The sequence below is a fragment of the Mustela putorius genome, unplaced genomic scaffold (genome assembly GCF_011764305.1).
Source record: "Mustela putorius furo isolate JIRA1106 unplaced genomic scaffold, ASM1176430v1.1 tig00000145_pilon_pilon_pilon, whole genome shotgun sequence".
Lineage (NCBI taxonomy): Eukaryota > Metazoa > Chordata > Mammalia > Carnivora > Mustelidae > Mustela > Mustela putorius.
The window spans coordinates 28249131-28268212 of record NW_025421294.1 but is presented as its reverse complement, the minus strand read 5'-3'; the positions used below and the strand labels follow the sequence as shown (position 1 = coordinate 28268212).

The 19082-nt window shown below is 38.8% G+C and overlaps 1 protein-coding gene across 10 annotated transcripts in view; it reads left to right on the top strand.

The window, feature by feature from the left end:
- The window catches only part of RAD50 (RAD50 double strand break repair protein), a 219173-nt gene that overhangs the window by 135172 nt on the left and 64919 nt on the right, over positions 1-19082 (top strand). For all 10 annotated transcript variants that reach the window (XR_006605369.1, XM_013052521.2, XM_013052517.2 and 7 more), the window contains 3 exons: positions 13472-13623; positions 16893-17078; positions 17443-17647. Coding sequence is in view for 9 of the 10 variants with exons in the window: in XM_013052521.2 (XP_012907975.1) it covers positions 13472-13623; positions 16893-17078; positions 17443-17647 (543 nt within the window). In the remaining variant the exon portion in view is untranslated. The remainder of the gene's footprint in view (positions 1-13471; positions 13624-16892; positions 17079-17442; positions 17648-19082) is intronic.

The following is a 19082-nucleotide window of genomic DNA, read 5'->3' as shown; positions in this document are numbered from 1 at the left end:
ATTCTTGATTCTGTAATTTCCTTTACATAATTTCATTGTTAGTGTATAAGAAAGCACCTGATTTCTGTGCACTGATTTTGTAGCCTGCCACATTACTGAATTGCTATATGAGTTCTAGTAGTTTGGGGGTGGAGTCCTTGAGTGTTCCATATAAAGCATCAAGTCATCTGTGAAGAGATAGAGTTTGATTTCTTCTTTGCCAATTTGAATACCTTTTATTTCTTTTTGTTGTCTGATTGCTGTTGCTAAGACTTCTAATCCTATGTTGAACAACAGTGGTGAGAGTGGGCATCTTTGTCCTGTTCCTGATCCATGGGGAAGGCTGTCAGCTTTCCCCATTAAGAATGATATTGGCCGTCGGTTTTTCATAGATTTTATGAAGTTGAGGAATGTTCTCTCTGTCCCTATACTTTAAAGAGTTTTAATCAGGAACAGATACTATATTCTCTCAAATGCTTTTTCTGTATTAATTGAGAGGACCATATTGTTCTTTTCTCTTATTGATTTGTTTTATCGCATTGAGTGATTTGCAAATGTTGAACCTCCCTTGCATCCCAGGGATAAATCCCACCTGATCATGGTGGATTATCTTTTTAATGTACTGTTGGACCCTGTTAGCTAGTATCTTGTTGAGAATTTTGGCATCCAGGGATATGGTTTGAAATTCTCCTTTTTGATGGGGTCTTTGCCTGATTTGGGGATCAAGGTAACGCTTGATACCAGAAATATCAAGGATATCAAATAGGGTCTGGAAGTTTTCCTTCTGTTTCTATTTTTTGAAACTCTTCAGGAGAATAGGTATTATTTCTTCTTGGAATGTTTGGTAGACCCAGGGAATCCATCAGGTCCTGGGCTCTTTTGGGGGAGTTGTTTTTTTTTTTAATTAAATTTTTAAAATTTTTAATTAACTTATAATGTATTATTAGCCCCAGGGGTACAGGTCTGTGAATCGCCAGGTTTACACACTTCACAGCACTCACCATAGCACATACCCTTCCCAAAGTCCATAACTCCACCACCCTCTCCCTCCCCCTCCCCCCTGGCAGCCCTCAGTTTTGTGAGATTAAGAGTCTCTTATGGTTTGTCTCCCTCCCGATCCCATCTTGTTTCATTTATTCTTTTCCTACCCCAACCCCCCCACCTTGCATCTCCCCTTCCTCATATCAGGGAGATCATATGATAGTTGTCTTTCTCTGATTGACTTACTTCGCTAAGCATAATACCCTCTATTTCCATCCACATCGTCACAAATGGCAAGATTTCATTTCTTTTGATGGCTACATAGTATTCCATTGTACATATAAACCACATCTTCTTTATCCATTCATCTGTTGATGGACATCTAGGTTCTTTCCATTGTTTGGCTATTGTGGACATTGCTGCTATAAACATTTGCGTGCACATGCCCCTTCAGATCACTACATTTGTATCTTTAGGGTAAATACCCAGCAATGAGATTGCTGGGTCATAGGGTAGCTCTATTTTCAACTTTTTCAGGAACCTCCATGCTGTTTTCCAGAGTGGTTGCACCAGCTTGCATTCCCAACAGTATAGGACGGTTCCTCTTTCTCCGCATCCTCACCAGCATCTGTCATTTCCTGACTTGTTAATTTTAGCCATTCTGACTGGTGTGGGGTGGTATCTCGTTGTGTATCTCCCTGATGCCAAGTGATGTGGAGCACTTTTTCATGTGTCTGTTAGCCATCTGCATGTCTTCTTTGCGGAAATGTCTGTTCATGTCTTCTGCCCATTTCTTGATTAGATTATTTTTCTTTGGGGGTTGAGTTTGATAAGCTCTTTATAGATTGTGGATACTAGCCCTTTATCTGATATGTCGTTTGCAAATATCTTCTCCCATTCTTTCAGTTGTCTTTTGGTTTTGTTAACTGTTTCCTTTGCTGTGCAAAAGCTTTTGATCTTGATGAAGTCCCAATAGTTCATTTTTGCCCTTGCTTCCCTTGCCTTTGGCGATGTTCCTAGGAAGAAGTTGCTTGGCTGAGGTCAAAGAGGTTGCTGCCTGTGTTCTCCTCAAGGATTTTGATGGATTCCTTTTTCACATTGAGGTCCTTCATACATTTTGAGTCTATTTTTGTGTATGGTGTAAGGAAATGGTCCAGTTTCATTTTTATGCAGTGGCTGTCCAATTTTCCCAACACCATTTGTTGAAGAGATTGTCTTTTTCCATTGGACATTCTTTCCTGCTTTGTCGAAGATTAGTTGACCATAGAGTTGAGGGCCTATTTCTGGGCTCTCTATTCTGTTCCATTGATCTATGTGTCTGTTTTTGTGCCACTACCTTGCTGTCTTGATGATGACAGCTTTGTAATAGAGCTTGAAGTCTGGAATTGTGATGCCACCAACTATGGCTTTCTTTTTCATCATTCCTCTGGCTATTCGAGGTTTTTTTCTGGTTCCATATAAATTTTAGGATTATTTGTTCCATTTCTTTAAAAAAAAAAAAAAGAATGGGACTTTGATAGGGATTGCATTAAATGTGAAGATTGCTTTAGGTGGCTTAGACATTTTCATGATATTTATTCTTCCAATCCATGCGCATGGAACGTTTTTCCATTTCTTTGTGTCTTTCTCAATTTTTTTCATGAGTACATGATAGTTTTCTGAGTTTAGATTCTTTCCCTCTTTGGTTAGGTTTATTCCTAGGTATCTTATGGTTTGGGGTGCAATTGTAAATGGGATTGACTCATTAATTTCTTCTTTCTTCTCTCTTGTTGTTGGTGTATAGAAATGCAACTGATTTCTGTGCATTGATTTCATATCCTGATACTTTACTGAATTCCTGTACGAGTTCTAGTAGTTTTGGAGTGGAGTCTTTTGGGTTTTCCACATAAAGTATCATATCATCTGCAAAGAGTGATAGTTTAACAACTTCTTTGCCGATTTGGATGCCTTTAATTTCTTTTTGTTGTCTGATTGCTGAGGCTAGGACTTCTAGTACTATGTTGAATAGCAGTGGTGATAATGGACATCCCTGCCGTGTTCCTGACCTTAGCGGAAAAGCTCTCAGTTTTTCTCCATTGAGAATGATATTCGCTGTGGGTTTTTCATAATGGCTTTGATGATATTGAGGTATGTGCCCTCTATCCCTACACTTTGAAGAGTTTTGATTAGGAAGGGATGCTGTACTTTGTCAAATGCTTTTTCAGCATCTATTGAGAGTATTATATGGTTCTTGTTCTTTTTTTTATTAATGTATTGTATCACGTGTATTGATGGATTTGCGGATGTTGAATCAGCCTTGCAGCCCTGGAATAAATCCCACTTGGTCGTGGTGAGTAATCCTTTAACGTACTGTTGGATCCTGGCTAGTATTTTGGTGAGAATTTTCACATCTGTGTTCATCAAGGATATTGGTCTGTAATTCTTTTTTGATGGTATCCTTGTCTGGTTTTGGGATCAAGGTAATGCTGGCCTCATAAAATGAGTTTGGAAGTTTTCCTTCCATTTCTATTTTTTTGGAACAGTTTCAGGAGAATAGGAATTAATTCTTCTTCTTTTTTTTTTTTTTAAAGATTTTATTTATTTATTTGACAAAGAGATAGATCACAAGTAGGCAGAGAGGCAGGCAGAGAGAGAGAGAGGGGGAAGCAGGCTCCCTGCTGAGCAGAGAGCCCGATGTGGGACTCGATCCCAGGACCCTGAGATCATGATTTGAGCTGAAAGCAGAGGCTTAACCCACTGAACTACTCAGGCACCCCATTAATTTTTCTTTAGTATATGTGCTGCTGAAGCGAGCACCCCATTAATTTTTCTTTAAATGTTTGGTAAAATTCCCCTGGGAGGCCGCCTGACCCTCGGCTCTTGTTTGGAGACTTTTGATGACTGCTTCAATCTCCTTACTGGTTATGGGTCTATTCAGGTTTTCTGTTTCTTCCTGGTTCAGTTGTGGCAGTTTATATGTCTGTAGGAATGCATCCATTTCTTCCAGATTGTCAAATTTGCTGGCGTATAGCTGTTCATAATATGTTCTTATAATTGTTTGTATTTCTTTGGTGTTGGTTGTGATTTCTCCTCTTTTCATGATTTTATTTATTTGGGTCCTTTCTCTTTTCTTTTTGATAAGTCTGTTCAGGGGTTTACCAATCTTATTCTTTCAAAGAACCAGCTCCTAGTTTCGTTGATTTGTTCTATTGGTTTTTTGGTTTCTATTTCATTGATTTCTGTTCTGATCTTTATGATTTCTCTTCTCCTGCTGGGTTTAGGATTTCTTTGTTGTTCTTTCTCCAGCTTCTTTAGGTGTAGGATTAGGTTGTGTATTTGAGACCTTTCTTGTTTCTTGAGAAAGGCTTGTATTGCTATATATTTTCCTCTCAGGGTTGCCTTTGCTGTGTCCCACAGATTTTGAACCATTGTGTTTTCATTATCATTTGTTTCCATGAATTTTTTCAGTTCTTTTTTAATTTCCTGGTTGACCCATTCATTCTTTAGGAGGATGCTCTTTAGTCTCCATGTATTTGGGTTCTTTCCAGCGTTCCTCTTGTGATTGAGTTCTAGCTTCAGAGCATTGTGGTCTGAGAATATGCAGAGAATGATCCCAATCTTTTGATACTGGTTGAGACCTGATTTCAGACCCAGGATGTGATCTATTCTGGAGAATGTTCCATGTGCACTAGAGAAGAATGTGTATTCTGTTGCTTTGGGATGGAATGTTCTCAATATTATCAGTGATGTCCATCAGTGTATCATTTAAGGCCTTGATTTCCTTGTTGATCTTTTGCTTGGATGATCTGTTTATTTCAGTGAAGGGAGTGTTAAAGTCCCCTACTATTGTATTATTGTCGATTTATTTCTTTGATTTTGTTATTAATTGGTTTATATAGTTGGCTGCTCCCATGTTAGGGGTATAGATACTTAAAATTGTTAGATCTTCTTGTTGGACAGACCCTTTGAATATGATATAGTGTCCTTCCTCATCTCTTATTATAGTCTTTGGCTTAAAATCTAATTGATCTGATAGAAGGATTGCCATCTCAGCCTTCTTTTGAGGTCCATTAGCATGGAAAATTGTTTTCCATTCCCTCCCTTTAAATCCAGAGGTGTCTTTGGGTCTAAAATGAGTTTCTTGTAGACAGCATATTGATGGGTTTTGTTTTTTTATCCATTCTGATACCCTGTGTCTTTTGATTGGGGTATTTAGCTCTAAATGGGTAACTATTGAGAGATATGAATTTAGTGCCATTGTATTGCATGGAAGGTGACTGTTACTGTATATTGTTTCTGTTCCTTTCTGATCTACTGCTTTTAGGCTCTCTCTTTGCTTATTTCCCTTTCAATATTTCCTGTAGAGCTGGTTTGGTGTTTGCAAATTCTTTTAGTTTTTGTTTGTCCTGGAATATTTTTTTCTCTCCTTCTATTTTCAATGATAGCCTAGCTGGATATAGTATTCTTTTCTGCATGTTTTTCTTGTTTAGTGCTCTGAATATATCTTGCCAGTTCTTTCTGGCCTGCCAGGTCTCTATGGGTAAGTCTGCTGCCAATCTAATATTTTTACCATTGTATGTTACAGACTTATTGTCCCGGGCTCCTTTCAGGATTTTCTCTTTGTTGCTAAGACTTGTAAATTTTACTATTAGATGATGGGATGTGGACCTATTCTTATTGATTTTGAGGGGGATTCTGTGTACCTTCTGGATTTTGATGCTTGTTCCCTTTGCCATATTAGTGAAATTCTCCACAATAATTCTCTCCAGTATACCTTCTGCTCCCCTCTCTTTCTTCTTCTTCTGGAATCCCAATTAATCTAATGTTGTTTCATCTTGTGGTATCACTTATCTCTTGAATTCTTCCCTCATGGTCCAGTGGTTGTTTGTCTCTTTTGCTCAGCTTCTTTATTTTCTGTTATTTGGTGTTCTATATCACTAATTCTCTCTTCTGCCTCATTTATCCTAGCAGTAAGAGCCTCCATTTTTTATTGCACTTCATTAATAGCTTTTTTGCTTTCAGCTTGGGTAGATTTTAGTTCTTTTATTTCTCCAGAAAGGGCTTTTATTTCTCCAGACAGTGTTTCCCTAATATCTTCCATGCCTTCTTCGAGCCAGGCTAGCACCTTGAGAATCATCATTCTGAACTCTGGATCTGACATAGTACCAGTGTCCGTATTGATTAAGTCCCTAGCCTTCAGTACTGCCTCTTGTTCTTTTTTTTTGTGGTGAGTTTTTCTGCCTTGTCATTTTATCCAGATAAGAATATATGAAGGAGTGAATAAAATACTAAAAGAGTGGCAAAGACCCCAGTAAAATGTGCTTTAACCAAATCAGAAGAGACCCCAAATCGTGGGAGGAAGAAAGGGGGTAAAAAGAAGTTCAGAAAAAAAATTTTAAACAAAAATAAAGGGAAAATATAAAAAAGAAAAAAGATATATATTAGACTAGTGAATAGAACAGGGTCACCCGCTGAATGGGAGTATTTTTGTCTCTTAGAACAAACTAGCTCCCAAAATTTTAAAGAATGAAAACATATATAAGGGTAAACACAATGAAGGGATGGAATATGACTATAAAGATGAAAAAAAAAATTTTTTTTTAATTTCTAAAAAAGGAGTTGATAAGGTAAGTTGGTTGGAAGAATAAAGGAAAAGAAAGTGGAGAGAATTTGCTTAGGCTGGAGACTAGAATAAAGCCCTGTGTTAGATTTAGGGTATATTTTGATCTCTTAGAAGTTGTATCCCAAATTTTTTTAGAAGAAAAAACCCTATGTGTATACAAAAAATAAAGTTAGATACAATGAAGGATAAAATATGACTATACTAATAAAGTTTCAAATAAGTTTTTTTTTATGAAAGGTATTGGTAAGATAAACTAGTTTAAAAATGTTAAAAGAGGAAAGGGTAAAAGTTAAAAAAAATTTAGCAAAAGAAAAAAAAATTTATAAATTGACTTTGCAAAACTAAAGAATCATGGGGAGAAAGCCATGAATTCCATGCTTTGCTTTCTCCTCCTCCGAATTTCTCTGTTCTCCTTGGTACGTAAACTTGGTCTTGACTGGATTTCTTGCTTATCTTCTGGGGAGGGGCCTGTTGTAGTGATTCTCAAGTGTCTTTGCCCGAGGCAGAATTGCACCGCCTTCACCAGGGCCCCAGGTTAAGTAATTTGCTCAGCTTCACTTTCAGAAGACTGTTGTTCCCTGAAACGCTTTCCGTAGAGCTCTGGAGGAAGGGAATGAAGATGGTGGCCTCCAGGTCTCCGACCCAGAGGAGCCGAGAGCTTGGGCCCCACTCCTCAGTGTGCCCTTGGAGAAAAGCGCTCAGTCACTCCCGTCTCCCTGGCCTTCGGCTGCACTCCAAGGTCACCCAGCCTGTGACCAGTCTGGCACACAGCCCCGCCTGGAGTCTCCAAACCCTGCAGATCCCTTTGCTCTTCCAGGGCCTCCCTGGAATCTAGGGTCTCCCTGGATCTTGTGGGGTCTCTCCTCATAGAGCAGTGGTCTTTGCCACTGGCCACATTTAAGGTAACTCCGAGTTGAGAGCTCACTCCTTGGCTCTGTCTCTGTAACCAGCTTCCCTGCTCTAATACCTGTGAGCTCTGCGACACTCGGACACCCCTGATCCTTCTGTGATCCCGTGGGACCTGAGAACATGCTGTCCCTGCGTGGGCTTCACCCCGGCTTAGCCTCTGGAGTGATGTCCCTCATTGGAGCAGACTTTTAAAAGTTCTGATTTTGTGCTTCATTGCTCTGCCGCTTGCCCGGAGCCAGCCCCTCCCCCCGCGGTCTATCTTCCCGTCTCTTTGGATTCACTTCTCTGCCAGTCCTACCTTTCAGAAAGTGGTTGATTTTCTGTTTTTAGAATTTCTGTTCTTCTTCTCTTCTATCTCCTGTTGGATTTGTAGGTGTTCAAAATGGTTTGATAAGTTATATAGGTGATCTCCTCTTAACTGATGTTGTCTCAGCCTGCTACTTCTCTGCCATCTTGACTCCTCCCTTTGGGAGGTTTTTTGATCACTGCCTCAGTCTTGTTACTAGATATTGGTCATTCAGGTTGTCAGTTTCTTCCTGTTTCAGTCTTGGAAGTTTATAGGTTTCCAGGAATGCATCCATTTCTTCTAGGTTGCTTAACTTATTGACATATAGCTGTTGATAATAATTTCTGATGATTGTTTCTATTTCCTTGGCGTTAGTCGTGATCTCTCCCCTTTCATTCATATTTTTGTTAATTTGGGTCCTCTCTGTTTTCTTTTGGATTAGTTTGGCCAGTGGTTTATCAATCTTATTAATTCTTTCAAAGAACCAGCTTCTAGTTTCATTGGTTTTTTCTTAAAAGGTTTTATTTATTTATTTGACAGACAGAGATCACAAGCAGAGAGGGAGGCAGAGAGGTGGGTGGGGAAGCAGGCTCCCCACTGAGCAGAGAGCCCGATGTGGGGCTCAATCCCAGGACCCTGGGCTCCTGACCTGAGCCGCAGGCAGAGGCTTTAACCCACTGAACCATCCAGGCGCCCTCGTTGATGTGTTTTACTTATCTATAGTTTCTAACTCATTGATCTCTGCACTAATATTTCCCTTCTTGTGCATGGGGTTGGCTTAATTTTCTAGTTCCTTAAGGTGTAAAGAGAGTCGGTGTATTCGGGATTTTTCTATTTCTTTGAGAGGTTTGGATGGCTATGTATTTCCCTCTTAGGACTGCCTTTGCCATATCCCATAGGTTTTGAACCTATGTGTCTTCATTCTCATTGGTTTCCATGAATTGTTTAAGTTCTTCCCTGATTTCCTGGTTGATCCAAACATTCTTGAGCAGGATGTTCTTTAGCTTCCAAGTGTTTGAATTCCTTTCAAACTTTTTCTTGTGGTTGAGTTCTAGTTTCAAAGCATTGTGATCTGAGAATGTGCAGGAAATAATCTCAATCTTTTGGTATCAGTTGAGCCCTGATTTGTGACCCAGTATATGGATGTTCTGGAGAAAGTTCCATGTGCGCTCCAGAAGAATGAGTATTCTGTTGTTTTCGGATGTATATATCTATGAGGTCCATCTGGTCCAGTGTGTCATTTAAAGCTCTTGTCTCTTTGTTGATTTTCTGCTTGGATGATCTATTACTGAGATTTGCATGTTAAGATCCCGTACAATTAATGTATTCATATCAATAGGACTCTTTATTTTGACTAACAGTTGGCTGCTCCCATATTGGGAGCATAAATATTTACAATTGTTAGATCTTCTTGCTGGATAGACCCTTTAAGAATGATATAGTGTCCTTGTGTATCTCTGACTACAGTCTTTAGCTTAAAATCTAATTTATCTGATATGAGAATTGCTACCCCAGCTCTCTTTTGAGGCCCATTGGCATGAAAGATGATTCTCCATCCCTTCACTTTCAGTCTGGATGTATCTTTAGGTTCAAAATGTGTCTCTTGTAGATAGCATATGGAGGGGTCCTGTCGTTTTATCCAGTCTGCAGCCCTGTGCCATTTTATGGGAGCATTTAGGCCGTTCACGTTGAGAGTGATTATTGAAAGGTAAGTTTTTATTGACATCATGTTGCCTGTGAAGTCCTTATTTTTATAGATTATCTCTGTAGATTTCTGTTCTATATCAGTCTTGGGTTCTTTCTTCCTTTGTAGAACCCCCCCAATATTTTAGTAGTGCCTGCTTGGTGGTCATGTAATCTTTTAAAGCTTGCCGGTCTTGAAAGCTCTTTATCTCTCCATCCATTTTGAATGTCAGCCTTGCTGGCTAAAGTATTCTTGGTTGCATGTTCTTTTCATTTAGTGCCCTGAATATGTCTTAACGGCCCTTTCTAGCTTGCCAGGTTTCTGTGGACAGGTCTGACATTATTCTGATGGTCCTCCCTCTGTATGTAAGGGATCTCTTCCCTCTAGCTGCCCTTAGGACATATTCTCTGAAACTATGATTTGTGAATTTCACAGTTATGTGTCTGGATGTCTTTCTGGCATCTTGGGGCAGGGGGGGTTGTCCTCTCTGCTTCTGGGACATGAACACTTGTTCCATTCCCCATATTGAGAAAATTTTCATCCAGGATTTGTTCAGCTATATCTTCTAGTCTTCTCTCTCTCTCCACCCCCTCAGGGATCCCAATAATTCTGATATTGGGATGTTGCATGGCATCATTTATTTCCCTAGTTTTGTTTTCATGGCTTCTAAGCCGTTTGTTCCAGGCCTTCTCCTAATCCTTCTTTTCTATCAGTTTGTCTTCTGGATCATCAATTCTATCTTCTGCCTTGGTTACCCTAGCTCTTACAGTATTTAGATTAGATTGAATCTCATTGATAGCATTTTTAACTTCTTTCAGATCAGCTCTCCCCTCCACCCTTAGAGATTCTATGTTGTCTCTAATGGTCTTCTCCAACCTAGCCATTGCCTGGATAGTTGTTACTCTGAACTCCCTTTCCAGAATATTCTTTATGTCCATATCCAGTAGTTCTGTTGTCACAGTCTCTGAATTTTTCCTCTGTTGGGTGTTCCTCCTCATAGTCATTTTAGTGAGAATTGGTTGAGGGGAGGTATAGCTGAATACATGTTCTTGGCAGGGTGTACCATGAAAAGTTTTGGAACAATCAGAAGTCTCCACCAAAAAGAAAGAAGGAAAAGAGGGGGGGGGGGAAACCTGCCAAAATGGGCCCCAAAGTGAAATTATAAAGTACAAAGACAAAAACAAACAAAAAGACCAACAAAAGAAAAGAAAAAAAAACCAGCCAAAATGAACCCCAAGAATAAGATTTATATAGTACAAAAACAAAAGCAAGTACACAGAAACACTAACAGAAGGATAAGATGGGAAGGTGTTTATAAATCTTCAATGTGGGCGAGGAAGGTTATTTCAGTTCTTCCTGGGTGTATCTTGTTATCTTTGTTAAAAGACTCAACTTTCCAGAGATACAGGGAAATTAAAACTGGTTTATATATAGGGGTAGTATTGAATAGGGAAAAAGGATTACCTTGAAGCTTGTATCTATATGTATATTAAAAAAAATAAAAGAAAATAGGTATATGTGTGAAACAAGTTGAAGTTAAAAAGTTATTATGCAATATGTTGTATTAACCCTCTAGTTGTAATGGTAAGTAGGTTAAAAAAATTAAGAGAACAAGAATCGTGAGAATGAATTTTTAAAAAAAGAAAAAGAAAAGTTGTATCTATGTAATATATAGGTTTTGGTGTAATACTGGGAGCTTAATATATTGTTTTCCCCTGATGTTGGGGTTTTACAGTTTTATGGGGACTCTGTGGTGGTTGTCCTCTTGTTCTTTTGGCTTCTCTTCTGGGGGAGAGGACTGCCACATTGTTTGCCAGTCGATCTTGCTTTGGCTGAGTTGTTCTGCCCCTTATTAAGGTGCTGGGCTCTGTAGAAACTGCGTTTTCAGGCTTTTGTTCTCCAAAGGTTTTTGTTCTTGGACAGCTTTCTGTGGCTTTTTGGAGCGTTGGTGGAAAGTAAACTGTCCGCATCCAGACCTTCACCTTAGAGAAGCCTCAGTTTGCTCCCCTCTGGGTGATCCAGAAGACACAGGCTCCCCCTCTGCAAACTCTGCTGAACACCACAACCTCCACAGGTGGTGCACACCCCCAGCCACCATCTCAGTGGTCACCCAAGGTCACCGCTTGTCTCTGTACCCCTGTGCCTCTAAAACCACAAGTGATACTGGTCCGGGGGAGCCCAAACCTGGGTGTCTGCCCTTGCTGGGATTGCTGTCTTGGGTCCATGCCCACGCCAGGTGCACTCAGGCAGCGGTGCAGGTCACAGAAGGCTGCAGGCCAAGGGACGCCAGTCAGGGTCTGCGCCAGGTCCTCTCAGGTGCAGACTGGGTGTGTGCAGACCCCGTGGTCGTGCAGGTTGTGAAAGGCTAAGGGCCCAGAGACCCTGGCTGGTGCCCACACCAGGCTCTCAGGCACGGGAGGAAGAACGCCTGGCCCAAGCAGTGGTGAAAGCAGCGGAAAGCTGTAGGCTCAGGGACCATGGACTGGAGCCCCCACCAAGCTCTCTCTGGCATGGGTGGTCACTGGAGGTGACTGTCCTGGCATCGTGGGCTTAGGCCCGTGCCCATGACCGCCCAATTGCACCAGTTGCCCCTTAAGATCTTTTGTTGTTTTTGAGTGGTTTTAACCAGACTCTAATGCTGGTCCCCAGTCACAGGGCACTTTTCGTATTGGGGTATTACTTTCCAGTGGGTTGCTTCTGGTGGCTCTCCCCCTTTTGTTTACCTTCTGATATCAGTCTGAGTTTTCCCACTCCGCTTTACCTCTCCACTGATGATCCTCTGCCCGGGTTGAGATCCAGAAGTGTATAATCTTACATCTCAGGGTGATTTCAAGGGTGTTCAGAGTGCTCTGGTGGATACTTAGTTCACTTTAGGGGACTAGTTGAAATAGGGTCTTCTGCTTCTCTGCCATCTTGCTCCTCCTCCCCTTATAGTAGAATCTTAACAAATAAATGTAGGAGAAATAATAGAACTAGAAAATTACTATTTGATAGCCATAATAGAAATAGCTCATTCAGGTAAGAAACATTAATAGGTGCTAAAACTAGTGGAAGAAGGTTTGATGAGGTATGAGGTATTAACATCATCTCAATGTATATCCCAAATATTTGTTAATAGCAAAGTATAAAAAATAACTTCATGGTAGAGAAGTGTGACAGATACCATTACCCCCATAGTGGGATAAATTGAAACCATGTCCCATTTGACAAGATGGAATGAAAGGAACACACGTCACTTCTGTAATATTCCTGCCAAAGGTACATAATCTGATTCTAGTCATGAGGAGATACTAGACAAACCCAAATTTTGGGAAATAGTCTGTGAAATAATGGTTTGTAAATTACCAGTCATGAAAGTCAAGTAAAATCTGAGGAACTGTCCCAGACTGAAGCTAGAGGCATGACAACAATAAGTAATTCTAAACAGTGTGTAATACATATAATAAACAGGGTGTAATACATATAATCTGATCTGTAATACACTGTATAATTCTTTTGTTGTAAAGGGTGTACTGGAACAATCAGCCAAACTTGAATGGAATCTGGGGACCATGTGGTAGTAATACATCACTCTAAATATCCTGATTTTTATGTTTGACAGTGTCCCTGTTTTGTAGGAAATATTGATGGGACATCAAATCAGCAACTTAATCTCAATTGGTTCATGGGAGAAAAGTTTTATATACTGTATTTTTACTTTTCTGTACACTTGTGTATTTTTTTAAAAATCTGTTCTTGATACTTTTTTGTTTTGTTTTTGATATATTTGATACTTAAAGTAAAACTTACTTGGAAAATTGACTTACCTGATCTCCTAATGATACTGAATAACAGAAAATAAATAATTTCAGTAAATAATTAAAGAGTACTCTTTTCCTCTTATATATTGGTAGCATGCAGAACTGGCACTCATTTTGGATATTTAAGTTCTTTTTCTCATTTTTGGTAAGATTGCATGTGTCTTGTCTTTTAGAATGAATGTTCTAATACTCACTAAGGTAGCATAATTTTTCTCCATTTATCTTCAAAGGTTGCTCAAGAAACAGATGTGAGAGCCCAGATTCGTCTACAGTTTCGTGATGTCAATGGAGAAGTTATAGCTGTACAGAGATCTATGGTGTGTACTCAGAAAAGCAAAAAGACAGAGTTTAAAACCCTGGAAGGAGTCATTACTAGAACAAAGTAGGTGTTTGTTTATATTTGAATATCTGTTCATTTGAAGTCATTTATGTTCATCAGAACCTAATGGGTTTTTTCCCATTACCTTATTTTAGGGGAGCATATTGATTTTTTTAAACAGACTTTATTTTTTAGAGCAGTTTTAGGTTCTCAGCAAAACCAAGCAGAAAGTAGAGTTCCTGTGTACTCCTTGCCGCTGCACCCACTATGAACATTTATTGTTTGATCAATTTATCAGTTAAAAGGAATGATCCCATTAAAGAGTTAGTGATAATGCGACATTCCTTTGAGTAATTTGTGAACAGTTGCTCATTTGAAGTTGCACAATCACTCAAATATAGATTGAATGAATGGAAAATGCTAATATCATGTGTAGGAGTGAGATGAGAACTATACAGATAGGAAAGAGATAATTTTTCCCTTTGAACTGTTACCTTTGTTAGAGGCAGGTATCATCTTATAATGGGCATGGATTTTGGAATTAGCTTGCCGTGGCTTCGAGGTTTTATCCTTGTTGAGCACATTACTTAACTGTCCCCTTACCCTTCCCTTTTACTTGTTAGGTATTTATTCAACTAATGAATTAATTCTTTTAGTGAATAATGTTTAGCACCTATTATTTGCTAGGGGCAATATTTTAGCTACTGGCTTCTCAAGCAGGCTTTTCCTTGGCATTTAAACACACTCAGGTCTCTACCACACCACTTGGATTTCATTCCATGCCAGTTATGGTCTGTCTTCATCTTCCCCTTTTCAGCCAGTCTTCTCAAGAAGAGTTATTGATATTGTCTCCTTCTCACTCCTCCTCCAGCCCCATTCTTTTACTGAAACAGCTCCAACTAAGGTCACAGGTACCCTCTCTTAATTAGGATAATGCTATTGCTTTACAAAATAGATCTCATAGCAAGCCTGTGTTTTTTTCATTTGTAAAATAGGGATTCATTATTACTATTAATGTCTTAAAAAAATGTTTTAAGGATTGAGCTAATGCATATAAAACACTTAATAGGTAGTAAAGAGCTCCTATATTAGTTTTCCATGACTGTAAAACAAACCACAAACTTAATAGTTTAAAGTTTATTATCTTACAGTTTATTTATTTATTATCTTACGGTTCTGTAATTTATGAGTCTCAGTTGTATCTCACTGTTTAAAATCAGGATGTTGGCAGGGTTATGTTCCTTTCTGGAGACTCCAGGAAAGATATCTTTCTGTGCCCTTTCTGCCTTTTACAGTCTATCCACAAATGGCCCTCCGCCTTCAAAGCCAGCAATGGTGGGCAGAGTTCTCACAGTACATCACTCTCAACTCTTCTGCCTCCTTCTCCCACTTAAGGACTGTTATGATTCTTTTGACCCACAGAATAATCTAGGGTAATCCCTGTATTTAGGGTCCAGATGATGAGCAACCTTAACTCCCATCTATAATCATTCTGCCATATAACCCAACAGATTCACAAATTGCAGGGATTCGAATATAAGTATCTTTGAAGGGCCATTGTTCTGTCCACTGTAATTCAGTAAATGGTAGCTGTTAATAACTTCTTGAAAATCTTTAATAGTCTCCTGTGACATGACACTCTTCCCTTTCTCTTCTTCACAGCCATATCCTACCTAGCCAGTAAAGATAGGGGTTTGACAGGCTTCTAGATCCTCTCCTATTTTTGCTCTATATTCTCTTCCTAGTTAATCTCATTCAGCTTCATCACACAAATTACTATATATTCATAGGTGATTCAGATATTTAGGTCTCCAGACCTTTATTTCTAGACCTGTTTACCCAACTGCCTTTCTCATGTTCTACCAGGTCTTTCAAAGACACCGCAGATTCAACATGTTCAAAACCAAGCTCATGGGTCTTTTCCCTTGCCTCCTAAAAAAACCTCCTACAAGCTAATATTCTTGCAGTACTCCTCATTGCAGTGAATGGCACTCCAGTCCATCCACCTGACACAAACCAATAACCTCTATCTGACACCTCCTTGCCCTGTATATTCATTTCATTACCAGGTCCTATGGATTTAACCTAAATGTCTGGTGAGTCTTTCTTTCCATCTCTGCAGTGACCATTCTAATTCAAGCTACCATCATCTTTTACTGGTCTAATGTGATAACCTCCTGGTATCTGTCCATCCTGTCTCCCTACAAAATATTCTCACTGTACTTGGTGTAATATTTTCAAAATTTATATATTGGAAATATATAAATTTCCAAGTTTATATATTGGAATATATAAATGACAGTAAATACAGACACTGCCTCTGCCCACCTAATCTGGTTATTAACAGATACTGCGCAGAAGATAAGAAAGAAAATTTTGAGTATGTTCTTCTTATGAAATATACTGAGAGATCTCTTGGAATCCAAGGGCAGGGATGATCTTGGCTGTAGGTATAATGATGTAGGGAACTCATCTTTTATTTATTTTTTATTTCTATTTTTTGGGGGAACTTACCTTTTAAAAGACCCTAAGACACTTCTCTCTGTTGGATTGCTTTGTCAGTGTGACCTTAAAAGTTGAAGTCTACTGATTAAGAATACTCCCTGATGGGGTGCCTGGGTGGCTCAGTCAGTTAAGTGGCTGCTGTTGACCTGGGTCATGATACCAGGGTCCTGGGATCGAGCCCCACCTGAGTCTCCCTGCTCAGTGGAGAGCCTTCTTCTCCCTCTCCTTCTGCCTGTCTCTCTGCCTACTTGGGCTCTCTATCAAGTAAATAAATAAAATCTTAAAAAAAAAAAAAAGAATACTCCTTGGGTTTGCTTAGGTAAGCATCACTAAAGTTTGCCTTTGTTCTCTTTTTACAGTGTGTTACTGAGCAGTCTATAAACAATGCCGTCTTTAGAGGTCTTTAAGACACTGTTGCCTATTTGGTGTGGTTCATCCTGTTTTATTCTTTAAAAGTCTCTTATTGTCTTATTTTTAAATTCTGGGGATGGAAGATAGTTTCTTCTGTTTATTGTCTGTAAATATTTTAAATTATTGTATTTCGAAGTCCAGATGTAAAAATTTAACTCTGGCATCATTTCCTGTCCTGCCCTATTTTACACACTTTCCATTGTTGAATTGCTGAATCATTTAAGAGTTAAACTTTTTACCATGAGGAACTTACTGTAGTGGGAGGGATGAGGGTCTCTCTTTTTTCCCTTCTTCTTGTTTCTTTTCTTTTTTTTTTTTTTTAACAAGTACAGTGTAAAGGAATGATTAAATAGGTACAAATGGAGGGTGTTTTTGGTTTTTTGTTTACATAAATTCTCATTTTTTGTTTTCTGTAGGCATGGTGAGAAGGTCAGTCTCAGCTCTAAGTGTGCAGAAATTGACCGAGAGATGATAAGTTCTCTTGGGGTTTCCAAGTCTGTGCTAAATAATGTCATTTTTTGTCACCAAGAAGACTCTAATTGGCCTCTAAGTGAAGGGAAGGCTCTGAAGCAAAAATTTGATGAAATTTTTTCAGCAACAAGGTTTGTAACCTTTAGTGAGACTTGATAACCCATTAAGTTATTGAGCTGTGGTTGCAATTTGGATGCTTCTTTTTTAAAAGAGAAAATGTTTTAAAAGTAAAAAAAAAAAAAAAAATCAGTTACTACCTGTCATCCAGTAGCAACTACTGGGCATGTTTCCTTTCAGTTTTCATTCTGTACTTCTTTAGTGACTGGGTTGATAATTTATATGTAAGTTTTTCATTTACCATTATATCATAAGCATTTTCTAAGTTACTAATAACTCTTTGTAAATGTCATCTTAACAACTCTGTAATATTCCCTTGTTTGAATCTACTGTAATTCCCTTGGACAGAAGTTTGATTTTTATTTAATGTCTCCAAAGGTACATTAAAGCCTTGGAAACACTTCGGCAGGTACGTCAGACACAAGGTCAGAAGGTAAAAGAATGTCAAGCAGAACTAAAATATTTGAAGCAAAATAAGGAAAAAGCTTGTGAGATACGTGACCAGATTACTAGTAAAGAAGCTCAGTTAACATCGTCAAAGGAAATTGTCAAATCCTATGAGAACGAACTTGATCCATTGAAGGTAATTTGATTTCTTTTATAATAGGAAGGTCACCTTTTATCCCAGTAGCACCCCTAAAGCACAGTATTTTTGTATAAATTTGTATGTTATGTATATTTCTTTCTTTTTTTTATTTTTTATAAACATATATTTTTATCCCCAGGGGTACAGGTCTGTGAATCGCCAGGTTTACACACTTCACAGCACTCACCAAAGCACATACCCTCCCCAATATCCATAACCCCACCCTGCTTCTCCCAACTGTTATGTATATTTCTTAAAGTATCAGATACTCTATAATGTTATGGTAAATATCTTAGTTCTCTATTGGATGGTTTGTCTTAGAATTGCCCAAAGAGCTTGGATTTGAGAGTAAACAAATTCATACCATGATACTAAGTTACTGATGGAGATCTTTGTTAAATAATAACCCAACTTTACACATTGCTATATTCTTAAGGAGATTTTTTTTTTAATTAACACATCTTTCCAGGGAATTTTTTTTAATTTGCAGGGCATTCTTGACATTGCATAAAATTTGGAACTGATACATAACATGTTGATATATTTGGCAGTTCTCTAAACTCTTATGGTTTATAGGAAGGGCCATAAAGACTGTAAATAAAAATGTTCACTTCCTAAACATTTATTGATTGTTTCCTGTGTGTGAGGTGTATACAGTGTATACTGTGCTTGGGTCTACAGGTGCAAGGAGTACTACAGTGATGTCCTTGCTCTTAAAGTGTTCCTAGCCGAAATAAGTAAGAGCAGTAAGAGCATGCTTGAAAATGGCTATTTTCTAGGTTTCAAATAGTAGAATTGTAAAGTTATTTAGAAGTTAACTGATTTGGCTCTTAAAATGCATCTCTAAATACTGGTATAGATTTTTTTTTAATAATTATAGATTCATTCATTGATTTTAAAAGGTTTTTGTTTTAATCATCTGTTGATCATCATGACAAAGGTATTCCTTAATCCCCATCATCTGTTTCACCTATCCTCCCACCTACTTCCTTTCTGGTAATCATCAGCATGTTCTCTCCTAGTAAAGAGGCTGTTTCCTGGAGCACGTGGGTCGCTCAGTCAGTTAAGCCTCTGCCTTTTGCTCAGGTCATGATCTCAGGGTCCTGAGATTGAGCCCCACATTTGGCTCCCTTCTCAGTAGGAAGCCTGTTTCTCCTCCTCCCTCTGCAGCTACACCTGCTTGTGTTGCTCTTTCTCTCTCTTTCTCTGTCAAATAAAATCTTTTTTAAAAAGAAAGAGTCTGGGGGTGCCTGGGTGGCTCAGTGGGTTAAAGCCTCTGCCTTAGCTTGGGTCATGATCCCAGGGTCCTGGGATCGAGCCCCGCATCAGGCTCTCTGCTCAACAGGGAGCCTGCTTCTTCCTCTTTCTCTCTGCCTAACTCTCTGCCTACTTGTGGTATCTGTCAAAAAAATAAATAAATAAATCTTTTTTT